The sequence below is a fragment of the Dendrobium catenatum genome, unplaced genomic scaffold, assembly GCF_001605985.2.
Source record: "Dendrobium catenatum unplaced genomic scaffold, ASM160598v2 fragScaff_scaffold_372, whole genome shotgun sequence".
NCBI classification, from domain to species: Eukaryota; Viridiplantae; Streptophyta; class Magnoliopsida; order Asparagales; family Orchidaceae; genus Dendrobium; species Dendrobium catenatum.
Window position 1 is genome coordinate 450,904 of NW_021318834.1, and position 18,207 is coordinate 469,110.

The following is an 18,207-nucleotide window of genomic DNA, read 5'->3' on the forward strand; positions in this document are numbered from 1 at the left end:
TATAATACATAATACGAAGTTATAAGCCAGTAGTTCAGATTATACTAGCTGAACCATCAACGGCAAGGATGCTGCAGTATGAAAAATTGATGAACTGTAGAGCATATGAAGTTGAGCGCTTCTATAACAACCCATTTTGAAAACTTATCATATAGCACTGCAAATCTCTTGTCAGAATAAATATCAAAAAATGATAATCCTTTACTAAACCTTCAAATGCCTCCATAGAAATAAGGGTATAAAGGATCTGAGCATTGCTATTTGACTTTGCTCTTATCAAGCAAATGAGTCAAAATTTTTTGTTTGTGTTAGACTTGTTAATATATCAAGCTGAACTTAAGTTGAGTCAAAGAAGATATAGTCTTTTGTATGCACATACATCCATAAAACATTTATAAATAAGAATATAAATGATCCAACAAGATCGAACATGATCGAAAATATATGCATAATCAAGTTATTATTGAACCAAACATGACCAAACTTATACAAATTGATTGAGCTCAACCTAACTATCGAGCCGTATACGATCGACAAACAACAAGATTTTTAGAGAACCCTTACATATCATAGATTACAAAGATTAAAAGCTATTTAAAACAGTATCAAACATCTGAATTCTTCTGCACTTCAGCAGGATGCTTTGTCTTAACAGACATTTTCTTCCAGAATTTGAATTGTAAAACTCTTTTTTCCAACATTTTCTCAACCTCCTCGATCGGCAGACCCTTTGTTTCTGGAACACAAATCAACACAAAAAATAGAGCAAACACTGATATCACCCCAAAAATCAGGAAAGTCATTGATGTTCCTATTGCCTGTGTTAGAGTTAAAAATGACTGAGCCACAATAAGATTAGAGATCCAATTAGCTGTAGCAGCAATTCCTCCACAAATTCCCCTAAACCTTAGAGGATATATTTCAGAATTTACAATCCATGGGACAGTTCCCATTCCAGGAGAAAAGAATATGATGTAAAGAGCTAACCCAACCACTGCAATCCATCCAAATTTGCTTGGGCATCCTTTGGTATACCATAGCCTTCCTTCTTTGTGGCATTCGTCCTTCACATTATTATTTGATTCCAAACATGCTCCTGGATAAAGCTAAAGAAAAACACAAGTAGAAGATGTAATTTAAGCACTGAAAGTGATGAAAAAAAAACAGAAAAAATAGAAAAGAAGATAATGGGCAAAAAACTTTATGCAAGTCATTAAGTTGATGATTGCTGTCGATTGAGTGATGTTGTTATCACAAAAGATTTCACTATGATTTGATAGTTGATATTGCAACCTTAACTTCTCTTATACAAACATGAAATAATTTCTCTCTTTTCAAAGAAAAATCTAGGGCAACCAGTAATATAATAAAATTCTCAAAATGCCATTAATGAAATAAATAGTTTGTTATGCAATTAACTCTGCATAGCGCACTTTTGTTAAGGGAAAAATTAGGCTGCAGAATTTCACAAATTGACCTTGTGGAACGATAAAACTACATTTTTCTTAGGACAGGAGCTATGATTCAATCCTAAAGGCTGATTTGGTTGCTTGTAGATAGAAATTATTTTTTTGTTTAAAATAATGCTTTTTTTCATCCTTTCGTGGGTGAAAATGAAATCAAATCATTGTAAATGAATTTTAACGGTAATGGTATTTTAGAGTTCAATATTTTTAATAATATTAAAAAACGATAGAATTTAGTAAATTAAGCATTTTTAAAACTTCTTTTCCAGCTTCAAGAAACCATATGGGGTGAAAAGTAGTAATTGCATTCTACCTTAGATTTTTCCACCATACTAGTCAACTGCTTCATGCCAGGTAGGCTTGCTATGGAAGCTATACATTTATTGAGAGGTTTGATGGAAAAGTATAGAGAGACTAAGGAGGATACATATATAATTTTTATTGATTTAGAGAAAGCATATGATAAAGTTTCAAGAGAAGAGTTATGGAGAGTTAATGCATATATTCAAGTCATTAAGTATATGTATGCATGAACTATTACTTGTGTTCAAACACAAATGGCTTGATCAAGTATTTCCTATTTCAATTGGATTACGTCAAGGATCATCCCTAAGCCCATATCTTTTTGCTTTAGTTATGGATGTTCTTACTAAACATCTGCAAGAGGTTGTATGCTGGCATATGCTTTTTGGGAGTTGAAGGTAAACTTGAATTATGGAGATCAACTTTAGAGTTTAAAGGCTTTCGTTTGAGTAGATCTAAAATTGAATATATAGTTTATAATTTTAGTAATAATAGATCTAGTGGGGATTGTGACTTTTGGCGATCAAGTCATTAATAAAAGTATACGTTTTAGATATCTTGGATCTATTGTTCAGAGTGATGGTGAAATAGATGAGCATATTAGTAGTTGAATTCAAGTTGAATGGTTGAAGTGGAGGAATGCATCGGGCTTGAAGTGTGATAGAAAAGTCCCTCTCAAACTTAGGGAAAATTCTATAAGATGGTAATGAGACGTGCAATGCTTTAGGGTGTAGAATGTTGGCCATTAAAAGAGAAGCATAATATTAAGTTAAGTGTTGCAGAGATGAGGATGCTCATGTATATGAGTGGCTTTACTCTTAGAGACAATACAAAACAAGCATATATGTGAAAAGGTTGGAGTAGCTCCAGTGGAAGATAAGATTAGAAAGTCTCTTTAGATGTTTTGGTCACATAAAACGACATCCTTCTGATGACCCGATTAGGAAAGTAGATGTATTAAATTTGACTTATGCTAAAAAAGGTAGAGGTAGACTTGAAAAGACTTGGTTAGAAAATATTAGAAATGACATTTCTTTATTAGATTTAGCTGAGAAATTGACTCTTAACTAGGCACAATGGATAAAAAGGATTCATAAAGCAGACCCCACATCGTGGGATAAAGACTTGTTGTTGTTGTTGACTAGCCAACTGCTTAGGCATTATAATGAATGATTTATTGACTAAATTTATAACTAATAAAATGGGATTCCAAATACTTCTCATTTACCAAATGCTAATAATAGTAAATAATAATTGATACATCACAAAAATCATCTTGAGCAGGCACAAATCTTGAGGCACATTTGATTTGCAAATTTAAAAAATTAAATTTGGCGTCATTTGAACTTCAATAAAAGCAAACTTGCAGTCAAATTGAATGTCTCGACAAGACAAACTTAGTGACAACAAAATCGATCTAATTCGAGCCAAAATTGGCTCAAACCAAGGGCTTAAAGTATATTTGAAAGCTTCAGATCATTCATTGAATGACTGAATGATCTTCAAATTAGACATGTTTATAGTCAATCGAGCAGCTCAACGAGCCCAATATTACTCAATTATGACATCATTTAGACACTTGAATGCTTGATAAATACTCTATAATCGAGGGAAGCAATATAGACCGTATGATGGAGCACTCCAAATTTGCTTTAGAACTTCATAGTTATAGAGCTTTCCACTCCAAAAAAATTCTAAATAGTTCATCATTTGATGGGGACATCAGATCATGGAAGGTCTATCAGAGGCGTGGCCGCTGATCTATGGCCATGATCAAGTCTTTATATTTCTGAGTCATTTCTATTATTTTATTATTTATGTATTTTCTATTTGCTTAGTGTTATTTTGGTCTTTCCATTTGTACCCCTTTAGTGGGAAGTGTCATGTATGAGCCCTAAGGGTGAAAGTGGCTTTTATTTCTTTGAGTCAATTGTACTTGGCTATATATAGCCTTTGCTTATTATTTCATGGTTAATGAATGATTGCTTATTAAAATTTCTTCTCGCATGAGTTTTGAGAGAGCTTGAGCATTCTAATGGAGAGAGTTCCCTAGGGAGATCGTGCAATACCCACCAACCTAGATAGGTCGGGTTCATGGTTCTGTACTCATATCTTTTCTTTCTTCATCCTCCAATCCACCATCACAAAGCCACCGGATTTTCTTTTCCCCTCCACCTAGCCGAACTCCCTCCCCTACCTCCTAACCCCCACGGCCAAATCTCCACCCAACCCCCCTAAAGCCGCCGGCCACCTCCACTTCATCATCTCCTAGAAGTTTCCTAATTTAGGTTGGGTCAAATTTTGATGAATTTGAAATTCAAAAGGATTCATGTAGCCGACCCCACGTAGTGGGATAAAGGCTTGATGTTGTTGTTGTTGTTGTTGTAGTGGGAAGTGTCATGTATGAGCCCTAAGGGCAATTTAGTCTTTTATTTCTTTGAGTCCATTGTAATTGGCTATATATAGCTCTTTGCTTATTATTTCTCGGTTAATGAATGATTATGAGAAAATTTTCCCACTCTTGTGTTTGAGAGCGTTTGAGAGTTCTTGGAGAGAACTTTGGAGAGATCCCTAGGAGAGGGAGAGTGGATCAGCCACCAACCTTGGAGACGGTCGGGTTCGTGGTTTTCATACTTTTCCTTTGTCGTTCTCCTTCCACCTCCACAGTCGATCAACCTTGCATCTAACATCTTCCTCCTCAATCCATCACGTCTTCGTTACCTAACTCCACACAATTTCCCATCTCAACCCCCACGTCTAAACCCTTGCCCGAACCCCACATCTGCCGGCCCCAACTCCCCTAGCCGCCGGCCAAACTCCCTATTCCCCATCCAAGCCTCGTTTCCTAAATTAGATTGATTCAAACTTGGGTAGATTTGAAATTCAAATTTAATTGATTGGAAATTCAAATTCTTTCCTAATTTGTCAAATCTATTTTAGGAAAGTTTTTAAATTAAATCCATTTGAATTTCAAATTCAAATTGGATTTATTTAATTACTTTTATAATTCCCCTAACCTCTTTAATTAATCCCAAAATCAACTCCCAAATCCCCTCTTTCCCTATGGATACCGCCGGCCTCCTTCCCCCTTGAATTTGGGATTGAAATTTCTTTCCTATTTCCTACTCCGACCTTAGGAAATATTTTTCAAATTATTAATCCCATAGCCGAATTTCCTGAGCTCTATTTCCTAATCTATTTCCCAAATCAAATAATTGAATTAAGAAATAGGAATCCTGCAGCTCTACCTATTATCCCGCCAGCCCCTTCCTCCCTATCTCTTCAGTTCCTTCTTTCTCTCTAATCTCCTCTCTCCCTCTTGAATACCCCACTTGAGTTGAAGCCATATTTCTCCCTCCAAATTCCCTATCTCCTAATCATAGAAAATTTGAAATTTCTTTCAGATTTTGGATCAAAAATATGAAACTGTTCTCAGATTTTTGGGAAGGAGATTTGGGGATTATTTTCCTCGCCACTAGAAAGAAACTTCTTCTCTTTGCTAGTACTCAAGAGTTGTCTCAAGAGCTAAGAAGAATCTACCTTCAATCATCCATGAATGGCGGATTCAGAGACTGATTACGGAATAACGTGGGACGAGGATGGTGTTAGACCGGTCCAATGGACCGGTCCAGCCGGTCCGCGCAGGACCGGCCCAGCCACAACGGGGCGAAAGTTCCGCCTCCCATTTCAGCCGCACGCCCGCCTGGATCAAACAGGGCCGAAGAGGAAGGTTTTTGAATGGATTTTAGGAAGGAAATTGAATGTAGGGACTGTTTAGGGAATTCATTTTGATTTGTATGCATTAAATAGTTGATTTTCCTAGGGTTTGAGTATCTTGAATTTGGCTGAAATTTGAGATCTCTTAGATTTAGGTTTCTTTAGGCTCTAGTGGCGTCTAGAGATTTGGGAGAGATCGATCCTCCTCTCGAATTGAGGATCAATTGTATCTTGCTATTTTATTCATCGTCTAGTGGAATACCAACTTTCCTTTGAGTTTTCTCTCAGAATTTCTCTGGATTGGTGCTGTCTTTCTGCTGTAAACAACATATTTCTGCTGTTTTCTGTTCTGGACAACAATATCTTCGCTCTTTGATCTCCGATTTGGGTTAGGGTTACTTGCGAACTCAAGTATTACATTAGGGTTACTTGAGAACTCAAGTATTTCCTATCAAATTGGTATCAGAGCACGTCGATCGAAGGGGAACCAATGGCCGGAAAAAAAGTGGAAATTTTGGAGGGAGAACTTCGGCAACTCAAAGCAGATTTTGAGGAAAAGATGACTTATTTTCAAAGTCAGATGGAGGAAAAGTTTTCCGTAATGGAAGACTTATTGAAGAAATTGCTTGAAGCCAAAACCAAACCGATGATATCAGAAGCAAAGGAAACTATAGGAGGCTGTGGAAGAGATGAGAACCCTAAAACATCAAGGGGAGGGAAAAAGCCAGAAGTGGAGATCCTGGAGGGAGAAGACGGAATGCCGCCTCTAGAACCACTTTCTAGGGAGGTGATGAGCATTGGCTATGCAAGAAGGGGTGCTGAATTTGTAAGGCGAAGAGATGATTTCGATCGCCATGGTGCTGATTTTGAAAGAAGAAGAGGGGATTTTGATGAATGGTTTGGGTATGATCGTTAGAGGAAAGATCGTGACAATTGGGGAGCACATCCGCTTCGAGGAATGTGAGGTTATGGAAGATTTAGGGGAAACGGGTGTGACCCTAGGGTGAGGAAACTGAAGATGGCAATCTTTGAGGGGGAGGATGCACACGGGTGGATCTACAAGGTAGAAAGATATTTCGCCGTCAATGGGCTGACAGAGGAGGAGAGATTGACGACGGCAAGCCTATGTTTAGAAGGGAAGGCTTTATCTTGGTATCAGTGGAGGAACATGCGACAACCCATACGAAGTTGGAGAGAGTTCAAGGATTGCTTGGTAGAGCGTTTCCGAACTGGCAGAGGAGGAGACTTCTACGAGCAGTTCTTTGCCTTGACACAGGAGGGTTTAGTGACGGAATACCGAGAGAGATTCGAGTACCTTGGTAGCCGATTGGACCACCTTTTTGAGACAGTGCTAGAGGGAAACTTCATGAAGGGATTGACACCAGAGATCGGAGCAGCGATTAGAGTAATGAGGCCTCGTGACTTGGGAGAGGCTATGGAGCTAGCTCAATTGGTAGAAGATCAGAGACACCTGGAGGGAGAGACGGGAGGCGGTAGCTCAGGAGGCTCGTACAGGATGACCACCACTTTATTGACATCCAAGGAGCCAACACTGGATACTCTTCGAGGGACTTCGAAGGAAAAGACCGCAGGAGGAAGACCTGGGGACAACTTCAAGAAGCTCACAGAGACAGAATTACAGGAGAAGAGGCCAAAGGGGCTTTGTTTCAGATGTGATGAGAGGTATATGCCGGGGCACAGGTGTAAGGACCGAACTCTTCAGGTTCTTATAGTTTGTGATGAAGAAGGAATGGAGGGTGTCATCTTTCTATCTTGCGGACAAGGTGGATCTTTGGGAGGGGAATATTGTTAGACCTGTCCAATGGACCAGTCCAGCCGGTCCACGCGGGACCGGCCCAGCCACAACGGGGCGGAAGTTCTGCCTCCAGTTTCAGCCGCTCACCCGCCTAGATCAAACAGGGCCGAATAGGAAGGTTTTTGAATGGATTTTAGGAGGGAAATTGAATGTAGGGACTGTTTAGGGAATTCCTTTTGATTTGTATTCATTAAATAGTTGATTTTCCTAGGGTTTGAGTATCTTGAATTTGGCTGAAATTTGAGATCTCTTAGATTTAGGTTTCTTTGGGCTCTAGCGACGTCTAGAGATTTGGGAGAGATTGATCCTCCTCTCGAATTGAGGATCAATTGTATCTTGCTATTTTATTCACCGTCTAGTGGAATACCAACTTTCCTTTGAGTTTTCTCTTAGAATTTCTCTGGATTGGTGCTATCCTTCAGCTGTAAACAACATATTTCTATTCTGGACAGCAATATCTTCGCTGTTTGATCTCCGATTTGGGTTAGGGTTACTTGCGAACTCAAGTTTTACCTTAGGGTTACTTGAGAACTCAAGTATTTCCTATCAGACGGCTTCGTCGACATCCTACAATCTACTTTCTTCAACGTGAATCCAAGGGTTGATCTCACCGTCGAGGATTACTTGGAGCGTACGTTGATCTATTTTGTAGAGGCTATTGACGAACACTTCGAAGGTATTGAGTGGAGGATCTCCACTACCCCTTGACGAAGGTTCATCTTCCCCCTTACATCTTTTATCTCTTAGTCTAACTTCTCTTAACTTGATTGCAATCACGGCGGGCTCTTCCACATTGCTCTTGCTTAAGCTTAATAAACGTAGGTTGAGCGCACCTCTATGCTTTCCTATTCTCATTGTTAGACTAGGGATTATTTTGAACGCTACTATTATTCATTGTGTTGTTTTCTAATTATTTTGGAAGATTGCAAAACTCTCACCATGTGATTTAGCCTAAGCGGATAACCACTAATCGTTTTGACCCATTGTTTGAATTCGCTAATATTTTTGTTCTAGAATTATTCTAATCATAAGTTGTGCAAAATCCCTTTGAGTTAAATTGCATTTCATTTACGTAGTCCCGCATCATCATTCCTCACATGAGAGGAGGGAGGAGAAAGAGAGCTATAGAGAGAACTCTTTAGCATTTTTTATCCATCTCCGTCGAAGAGTACTACCAGCTATTGCCTCCGACAACCATCATCGTCACCAACAACCGGTATCAGAAATCACCATCATCTTCAGAATAGTAACAAGATTTCACTTTGTTGTTGGGTATATTTATCTGCCTATGGACATCTATTTCTATAATCTCTATTAGAAAAATTAAGCCATATTATTGGGTATAGACTATTCCTCTATGGATATTTGATCTTTGTACTTTCCCTCTTCTTCAATAGTGTAGAAAGAAGAATATTTGTATCACTTACTATATAGTGGATTTTACAACTAGGTCAGGCTCGGTGATTTTTTCCTTTTCGAGTTTTCTTCAAAAAACAATTATTTGGTCATACTACTTTTATCTATATGTGTTGAATCTTTGTATACTACTAAGATGTAATACATGCATTCTACTTACTTAAAGTTTCTAGCATACAAGAGTCTGGCTTCGTCATTGGGAAAATTTCCAATACTTCTTCAATGGTTAACAATCAATCCCTCAATCAAGAACAACAAAATGTGAGTGATCAAATTCCCCTAGGGCAAACTTTAGAGGACCATTTGTGTAGGATGAAGAAACTTCAAGATCAAATCCTTCAATTATTCGAGGAGTTTAGACAACAAAGGGAAACCTCACTATAACAGTAAACAAATATTATTATATCTCCTCTCAATCATCAGTCGTTTTTACATCATTATTTTATGGAAAACAAATTCAAGCTAAAGGGCAACTTTAGCTACAACCTCAAAGAGATATTTCTGTTGAAATCTCAAATATGGTTGTGGTTGGACAAGTCCCTCTAATATGTTATGCTTATATATTAGTCTTTTTGATAATCACCTTTCTTAAGGCTTACAACAAATACAAGAATTATTCAAGTGAATCTCAAATTTTATACAGTCCCAAGTTGGACTTCTACTTTTTTTGCAATGTCTTATCTCGATCTCGAAAAGCCAGTAATGGTATATAGAAAGATCAATTTTCACCTTCGATTTGGGATACACGTGACATTCACCCCTCCTAATCAAGGTATAATCGATCATAGGGGGTTCGATTCGATCTATTCCATACAGGTTAACGTTATTGAGTAATACTCTGATAAACAACCTCGAGTAATTCAAACACCCTTGGTGGATTTCTTCTGACCTCTTCCACACAAGTTAACGTTATCAAGCAAAGCTTTGATAAATAACCTCGGTTAGAGCAAATGTTTTCAGTGGATTCCTTTTAATCTCTTTTATATGAGTTAATGCAACCGAGAAACACTCTAAAGGACAATCCCAGGAAGGCATGTCCATGAGGTAGACTCGATGGGAAGCTAGTAGTGGATAAGGTCCATACTAGAAAGATCCCATAAGGGAAAGTGGTAGACAAGTTCTCCAACTATAACCCCAGGAAGGCATGGCCATGAGGTAGCCTTGAAGGAAAGTCAGTAGTGGACAAGGTCCTCACCAGAAAGACTCTATGAGAGAAAGTGGTTGATAGGGTCTCCACTTATTCAAAAACCTCAGAAGGTTCGGAATTATTCAAAAACCTTTAAAGATACATGTACATAAAACTATAAAAGATAAAGGCCTTAAAAGATAGATGTACACCTAAAACATTAGAAGGCTAAAAGCCTTAAAAGGTACAAGTACAAAAAATCTTAGAAGACTAATAGCCTAAAAAGATTCAAGTTATCCAAAGCCTTTAAAGGCAAATGGCCATATAATCTCACAAAGAAAAAGTCTCAATAGATATATATACATATAAAACCTCGGAAGGTACAATCCTTATAAGGTATAAGATTATTCAGAAATCTTAAAAGGCTAAAAATCTCTGAAGATCTACACTTTTTTATTCATAAAAAATCTTAGAAGGTAAAAGCCTCAAAAGGTTTAGGATTACTAAATGATCTCTTCAATACAAGTTAACATCATTGAGTAATACTCTAACAAACAACCTTGGATAGTTCAAACATCCATGATGGATTTCTTTTGATATCTTTCATATAGGTTAAAATCATCAAGCAATGCTCTAACAAATAATCTTGGATAGGTCAACATCCTTGGTGGATTTCTTTTGACATTTTCCATACAAGTTGACGTCATTGAGAAATGCTTTGATAAACAACCACGGATATGCCAAACATTCATGGTGGATTCCTTTCAACCTCTTTTATACTAATTAATATAATCAAGCAATGCTTTAAAGAACAACCTCAGGAAGACATGCCTATGAGGTAGCCTCAAAGGGAAGCTAGTAGTAGATAAGGACCTCACTAGAAAGACTGCATGAGGCAAATGGCAGACAAGATATCCACCCATAACCCCAGGAATGCATGTCCATGAGGTACCCTCGAATGAAAGTTAGTAATGGAAAAGGTCCCCACTAGAAAGACTCCATAAGAGCAAGTATTTGACAGGATCTCCATTGATAAAAAAATATTAGAAGATAAAAGTCTTAGAAGGTTTGTGATTATTTAATAACTTTTAAAGGCAAAAGCGTCAGAAGGAACAAGTGTACATAAAATCATAAAAGGCAAAAGCCTTGAAAGGTAGATGTACACCTAAAATCTTATAAGGCTAAAAGCTATAACAGTTAGGGGGTACAACATATTCAAGATAATGGAATGTCTCTGATATAAGAAGAAGATGAAGAAAAGAGGGCAATAGCAAATTCTTTTACATAAAGAGGAGCATTGGAGCTTAGTAGGGGATATCGCCTATTCAAAATAGTGGAATGCTTTAAATGTAAGAAGAAATGGAGAAGAGAAATAGAAGAAGAGTAATGGAAGATTGGAGAGAAGAAATTATGCAAGTTCCTCCCCCTATGAAGGGATATTTATACATGATGGAGGAGGAGGAAAGTTTCACAACTTCAAATGAGACAGTTATGAGGTATAAAGAAAACATTTATGTAACCTTATACAAGAGAGTTCCATGAATTAATGGAGAGGACTTACCTGACATTAAATAATAAAAAAAAAACACTTGCATTCCTAAAGAAATTCTCTTTAATAAAAAAAAGAGAAGTTCAAAAATATGGAAGGGGTGCAAAATGGTGCGTTTCACACTCTAAAGTATACGGGAGATTAGGTCGCCAGTGTTACTACTGGCAGCGGGTGGCCTGCCGGCTGATGGGTCCAACGGGCCCAAAGCAGTTTGGGCCCAATTTTAGGCCCGAATAGGCCTATTTCAACATTTTTTGACCCCTGGAACATTTTGAAAAGATCATGCATATATATTTAGACTCCTGGAGCTTTGACATCAAAAAATAGGAGTGATGGAAAATTGTAATCCCCACCATGTAATAGTGCGCCTAGACGTCTTCATCGATGTTGTTTTTTAACTTGAAGACCTAGAGCGAACTATCGAGACTTTTGATTATCTGGACACATACTTCGAGAAATGGTTTGAGAATGTTTGTTTTCAAGCGCAATAAGAAAAAGTTGGTAAGGAGAAAATCTTGTTTCCTATTTGGATAGATCTCTAAAATCTATGATCTCTGTTCTGGCCTAGCTAAGTGAGATATTAGAGCCATAACAGAAAAAGGGGCCAGGCCAAACAAGTAAAGAAGGAATCTATTAAGTAAAGAAAAGGAGAGGGGGGAATCCAAACTGGCTTTTTAAGAACCACACTTCGGTGTTTGTGGTGCACATTAGTCAGGACCTTAGTTATACCATCAATTGAGACACTTGAGTGCCTTATGGCTCCAATTCGAGTAAGACAAAAAGAAATGATCTTCCTTTTTTAATTTGAATGATTACCTGATTGAATTACTAATTATACGTTAAAAATAGATTAGTGTCTGATGTGGGACTCACCAAAGCATGAAAGCCAGGATCTTTAAGAAAATGGATTCCTATTTGAATAGTGCATAATTGCATGGATAAGCTTACACTAACCCATTAATTTTGGATCCAATTTAGAATTTTTCTCAAACCAATTAGATTTATATCAAAAATTCCAATTTATTTCTTTCATAAGAAAAAATGACTATGCACCAAATTCATTTATAAGTCGAAAAGATAAATGATGTTTTGTATCGTATAAAGTATATACAAGGGCGTCATATTCTAGGAGCCCAAATTATGTGATTGAAGAAATACTCCTCTATCTATTACGGATCAAGGCCCCTTTCCCTTCTTTAAACTCCAATTTGTTTTTTCATATAAAAATCTTTGATCAATGATAGAATAAGATCCAGGATATGGTAACAAAAATCACCTTGATCAAACACTAATCTCATGGCATATTTGAATTTGAAATTTCCAAAATTAAATTTGGGACCATCTCAACTCCGATCGCAAAAACTTAATGCTTGTATTTTGATTCAGTCAAACAATTTTTTTTAGGATTCATTATAAGTCCAAAGCACAAATCATCTTTGTCATAACATACATAATGTAGTGATTTAATTATATTAATTTTTTCATAATTTTTGGGCACTAGTGCAATTCCTTAAGAAATTGACACCTATTGATGCAACTGAGATTTTGAGACTGTTATGTGCCCATTTTGAAAACCAATTTCATTAAATTTTTTTAAGTAAAATAAGCTACTTTATGAATATTTTTTATAATTTTTAATGCCCACAAAAATTTATATGAATTATATACTAAAAATTGAATAAATTATATAATTATATTTATATTATAATATTATTTTATTCAATATAACTTAATTCATTATCTTTTAATCATTAAAGTCATCTTATTCTTCTTAAATTCGACTAATAGAAAAATAAAAGAGAAAAAAAGAAACCTAGGATTTGGATGTCATAGAGATCGATTTTAGTCAGTCAATCCAATTGGGAGATTTAATCGTCTCATTATAAGAAACTATTATCCTATTTTTTATTTCAATAATTTGGAGCTCTAAAAATTTTTTGGTTAAAATTGTATATTTATTATCAAAAAATAAAGTTAATTTTGTATTGATAAAATATTCACCGCATAGTTTTTTATATGTTATAGAGATTGATATTATGAAAGTTTTGAGTATTTATTTGAGATTTTCTGCTGGGTGATTTTGAAGCAACAATTTTTACTATTTAAGAAATTTATTTTGACATCTAAAAATAATGTTTTAATTTAATTAAAGCTTCAGAATGTTGTTATATACGATCTTTATTGATTTTCTTAATTTTTAAAAATATAAACCTTTTATTAATAGAAATTTTTGTTGTTTATGTTAAGATATTTGGACACTTTTTGAATTAAGCTCCATTATACTTTATTTATTATAGTATAATATAAATAAATGTGGGTATGTGATTGATTAATAATTGGTCGCTATTACTATAATAGTACTGTAATAATAATGTATGTAAAAGACAAGATTGGTTGATCTGTTGATTGGAGGTTGATTAACCCATACAGGATAGTGGGCTAATGAGATTTTCTTTAAATATTATAGTTAGGTGTTATCCTTTACTGATACAATGATACAACGATATAACAATTGAGAGTTATAAGGAGCTATTACTGTATCGATGGGAAAAGAGTAATAAATTTATTTACTGACCCACTGGTTACTAATTACTGAAAAATACCATGATAGTCAGAACTTCTTACATGTTTAGTGTAACCATTGAAATGTATGTTTTGGATTCATTATTACTATAAGGCTTTACTGATACTATATTGATTTATTTTCATAATACGGATTTACTGTTATTGCATTATTTTACCATTATGACCACTAAATTTACTGGCACCGATATAAAAATTGATACTATTACCGAACTTTTATTGATACCAGTACTGATTCACTGTACTAACACTGAGCAAGCGAAATATTGAGAGCATAATATGTTGCGTATGTGATTAAGATATTGATTTAATACTTGTATAGAATAACTAGATAACATGTATACATCATTATAAGATTTTACCGTATTGATATGACTCTGACAGTCTTTACCGATGCTTTGGCTTTACCACTTTATATGATTACTTTACTAATTGATACTATTGATATGGCGACTGCTTTCTTGTTTTGACACCAGTATTGGTTTAGTAGTTTCCCCACTATACTATTTTACTAACTTCAATGCCGTACTATTTATTGTTTACAGATTCTGTTGTTATTGCACATGAGTTTTACTATTTCTTCGCTGATTCTTGATTATATGACTATAGTTCAACTCAAACTTCATCTTTCCCAAATCACAATATTTTTTTCATTAACATATAATTCCAAAAATAAATAGCAATGACATATCACATAAGAACTCATAAGTCATTAGCACTGTCATCATTAAGGGGGGTCTTCATTTGAATCATCAGTATTATGAACTGCTCTCTCCCCTTCCTCCTCTCCTATAGAGTCCAATGTCTCCCAATCAGGTCCTTCCTCAATATCAGTTATCTTCCTCTTCCCTAAATATTTTTGAACAACCTCAAAATAAATAATAGTGTAGTACATTAATAAAGTCGAAGAAAACTTTATTATTTATATACCTTTTTTTGATTTGTTCTTGAGATGTGATGGATTTAGATGCTTTAAGACCATCAAATAAATCAATATTTAAATTTTCATCTTGTAATTCAAACGGCATCACTTCAACTTCATCATCTACAAACCACTCATCATCAGATGCCACATTCTCACAAAACAAAGGATATTCATCATCCATTAATCCTTTTTTCTTCAATTTCCTATTTTTGAATCTCATATTATACATAATGTACACCAGTGAATTCATCCTCAATGTGAACAAGCGATTTCTCCTTTTTGTATGTACTTGATTTTAAGTATTTCAGTTTCTTTCACAGCCAGATGAAGAGCATGTTAAACCTAAAACCTTCACAGCAAAACGCTGCAATTCTGGAGTCCCATCGCCAAATTGAATCCATCACTCAACTAATATTTATATAAGAGAGTTTAATTAGTGAGAAAAATAAGTTTAAATAAATGTTTAAAACATTAAATAAAATTATCTGGAGATTATTTGACAATTGTATCATTTGCTTGTTGCAATCCAAAAAGCCTTCTTTGTTCCTAAAAGGTACCAATTGCATGTTAGCATTTGATCTTTCAGTTGCATCACTTATTAGCTGATCCATGCAATGATATAATGTTAATTTTATTTTAGGGTTTGTAGACTTATTCTCTGCATATTGATACTGAGGGTTTAGGTAATAACCAGCTGTATGCAAGTGCCGGTGATGTTGTAGCTCCCATCTATCATCAATAATATTCCAAATTTCCCTAAAGCTACCCTCTTCGCCTCCTAAGTTGGAGGCAATCATTTTTTTGGCTTCATCCATGGCATTATAGATGAAACCCATTGCAGGCTTGTTTTCAGCATCCACCATCTTTAAAACTTGAACCAAATGTCTAGTGGTTGTAATGGCATATAAGATACTTTGCCAAAATTTATCATTTAAAATAATATTTCTAATCTCTTTCCCCTCTGCCTTCTTCGCCCAAGCACAACTCAACCACTGTTTAGATGTGAACATAGCCTCTAAAGGCTGTCTAGCATCCAACATGCTCTCTAAGGTCAAGTAAGCGGTCACATATCTTTTTGTTGCTGGCTTTAGAATTTCTTTTTTTGAAAATTTCTCATAAGAGCTAGAACTTAAGAGTGGTTGTAAATAAACTTGGTTATTTTTTTTTCTTTAGTAAGTGCATTCTTATGTTGAGATAGCTAGACAAGCTTTTCAAGAATCAGATCTATACAATATGCAGCACATGGAGTCTAGTATAGATGTTTTCTCTTCTCCATAAGTTTGTTACCTACAGTCTTATAAGCACTTGCATTATCTGTCACAACTTGTACAACCAAATGTCCTCCAACCTCCTCAACAATGCTATCTAATAATCTAAATATGAACTCAACATCTTTGACCTGGTCAGATGCTTCAACTGATCTTAAAAATATAGCACCATAAGGATTATTAATGAGAATGTTAATTAGGCTTCTATGTTTAATATCAGACCACCCATCTGACATAATTGTTACTCCTGTTTGGGCCCAAGTCCTCTTAATTTCTTCGATGCTTTTATCAGTATTTTCGAACTCCTCCTTTAGATTTCATGTTCTCAAATCATATATGGTTGGAGGTTTGAACCAAATGCTCCAACTGAACGAATCATATTGTAATAGGCAGGTGATGATGCAACATTAAATTGGAATTGCATTTTCATAGAAGAATCTTCTTATATCCTTACACACTCTTCTCCGTGCCTCCCTTTCATTTTCTGGGGCCATCTTCTGTATAGTAGAAGATATATCATCTGATGTGTCCACCATATAAGGATCCACAAGCTCTCTAGTACCCCTAGATGAAATGGGCTTCATCAAAGAAGATAAATCCCTAATGCTGCGCTCACTCCCATAGTAAGAGCTAACATCAACTCAATCCTCAAATTGCTTCTGTGTAAGATGTTTTGACGTGATTGACTTATTCATATATTACTTCATCTCCTCTTTTACAGTATAAGAACTTTGGAGCATAGAGCAACATTCTTGTGACACCCTAAAAGGTGATCTTTCATCAAAGTCACACCACCCTTCACAACTTTATCACAGTAATTGCATTTTATCTTCTACCGTGCATGTATTGAGCGGTACTGAGCATGTACCTGCTCGATATCGAGCATGTACCTAATAGTGCCAAACATTGTTGTACCGAGTATATACCTAGCGGTCTCAATGTGGAAGGAAGAGGACGCCGAAAGAAGAGGGAAAAAGGTCGCGTTAGAAGATAACTCTAACCCAAGTCGCGGTAGAAGATAACTCCAAGCAATAAGCGAAGAGCGACCTAGTAAAAATCTCAACCGTGAGGCGAAGCGCGCCTTAGTAAACTTGAAGTGTACGCCTCAAATCCTAAACTCATTGTGTATGCTTTGAGGCTTAAAAAGACGAAATTGCACTGAGGCGCGCCTCTTATTGCACAATTTTAAACCATGGTTGTAGGATTTAGTGATCTATTGGGTTGTTTAGCTCATTATATGTGGTTTAAATTATTTCATGTCAGAGAAGAAGTTGAGGAGAGTGAGACTGATCAGAATTCCTCAGTTTTATTTTTTTTATTTTAATTATTCTTTTATAGTCATGAATGAAATGATATGTTGTGATTCTATGATTTCTGAGTAGTATATAATTTCTTTTGGGTAAATAAATATAGATATGTATTGATGTTTTGAATTATAAAATTTGTTTCCACTATTTCTTACTGATAGATGAAATTAGATAGCTTTGATTATTATATAATAAAATATAAAATAGATAATTCTTTCAAATTATATTCTAGGGCACGACACTTATAGTAAAACTGAATGTTATGACAACATGAACCCAATGATACCAAAATTGATTCGATCCGAGTCCAAATGGGCTCAAATCAAGGGCTTAATGTTTATTTGGAAGTTTCAGAGCATTAATTAGATGATCAAATGATCTCCAAATTAGACATTCTTATAGTCGAATCGAGCAGCTCGATAAGACGAATCCAACTAGTCTAAGATCACTCAATTCTAAAATCATTAAGATACATAAATACTTGATGAATGCTCTATGATCGAGGGAAGCAATATGGACCGTCTGATGGAGCACTCGAAATTTTCTCTAGATCATCTATATATTTACGAAGCATGTTACCACCAAAAACCTATGATAAACCTTCATTCTTCACATGAGAAGAGGAAGGAGAAATTGAGTTATAGAGAGAACTCTCTTGCATTTTGTAACCATCGTCGCCAACAAGTACCACCAACTATAGCCGTCGACAAACCTCATCCCCATCGATGACT

The 18,207-nt window shown here is 35.7% G+C and overlaps 1 protein-coding gene across 1 annotated transcript in view; it reads right to left on the reverse strand.

Moving 5' to 3' along the window:
- Positions 1 to 380: 380 nt before the first annotated feature.
- Positions 381 to 18,207, reverse strand: part of LOC110094251 (probable inositol transporter 2) — a 43,350-nt gene continuing 25,523 nt past the window's right edge. The window contains exon 7 of the mRNA XM_020819445.2: positions 381 to 1,106. Within this exon, the coding sequence (XP_020675104.1) occupies positions 606 to 1,106 (501 nt within the window). The 3' untranslated portion in view covers positions 381 to 605. The remainder of the gene's footprint in view (positions 1,107 to 18,207) is intronic.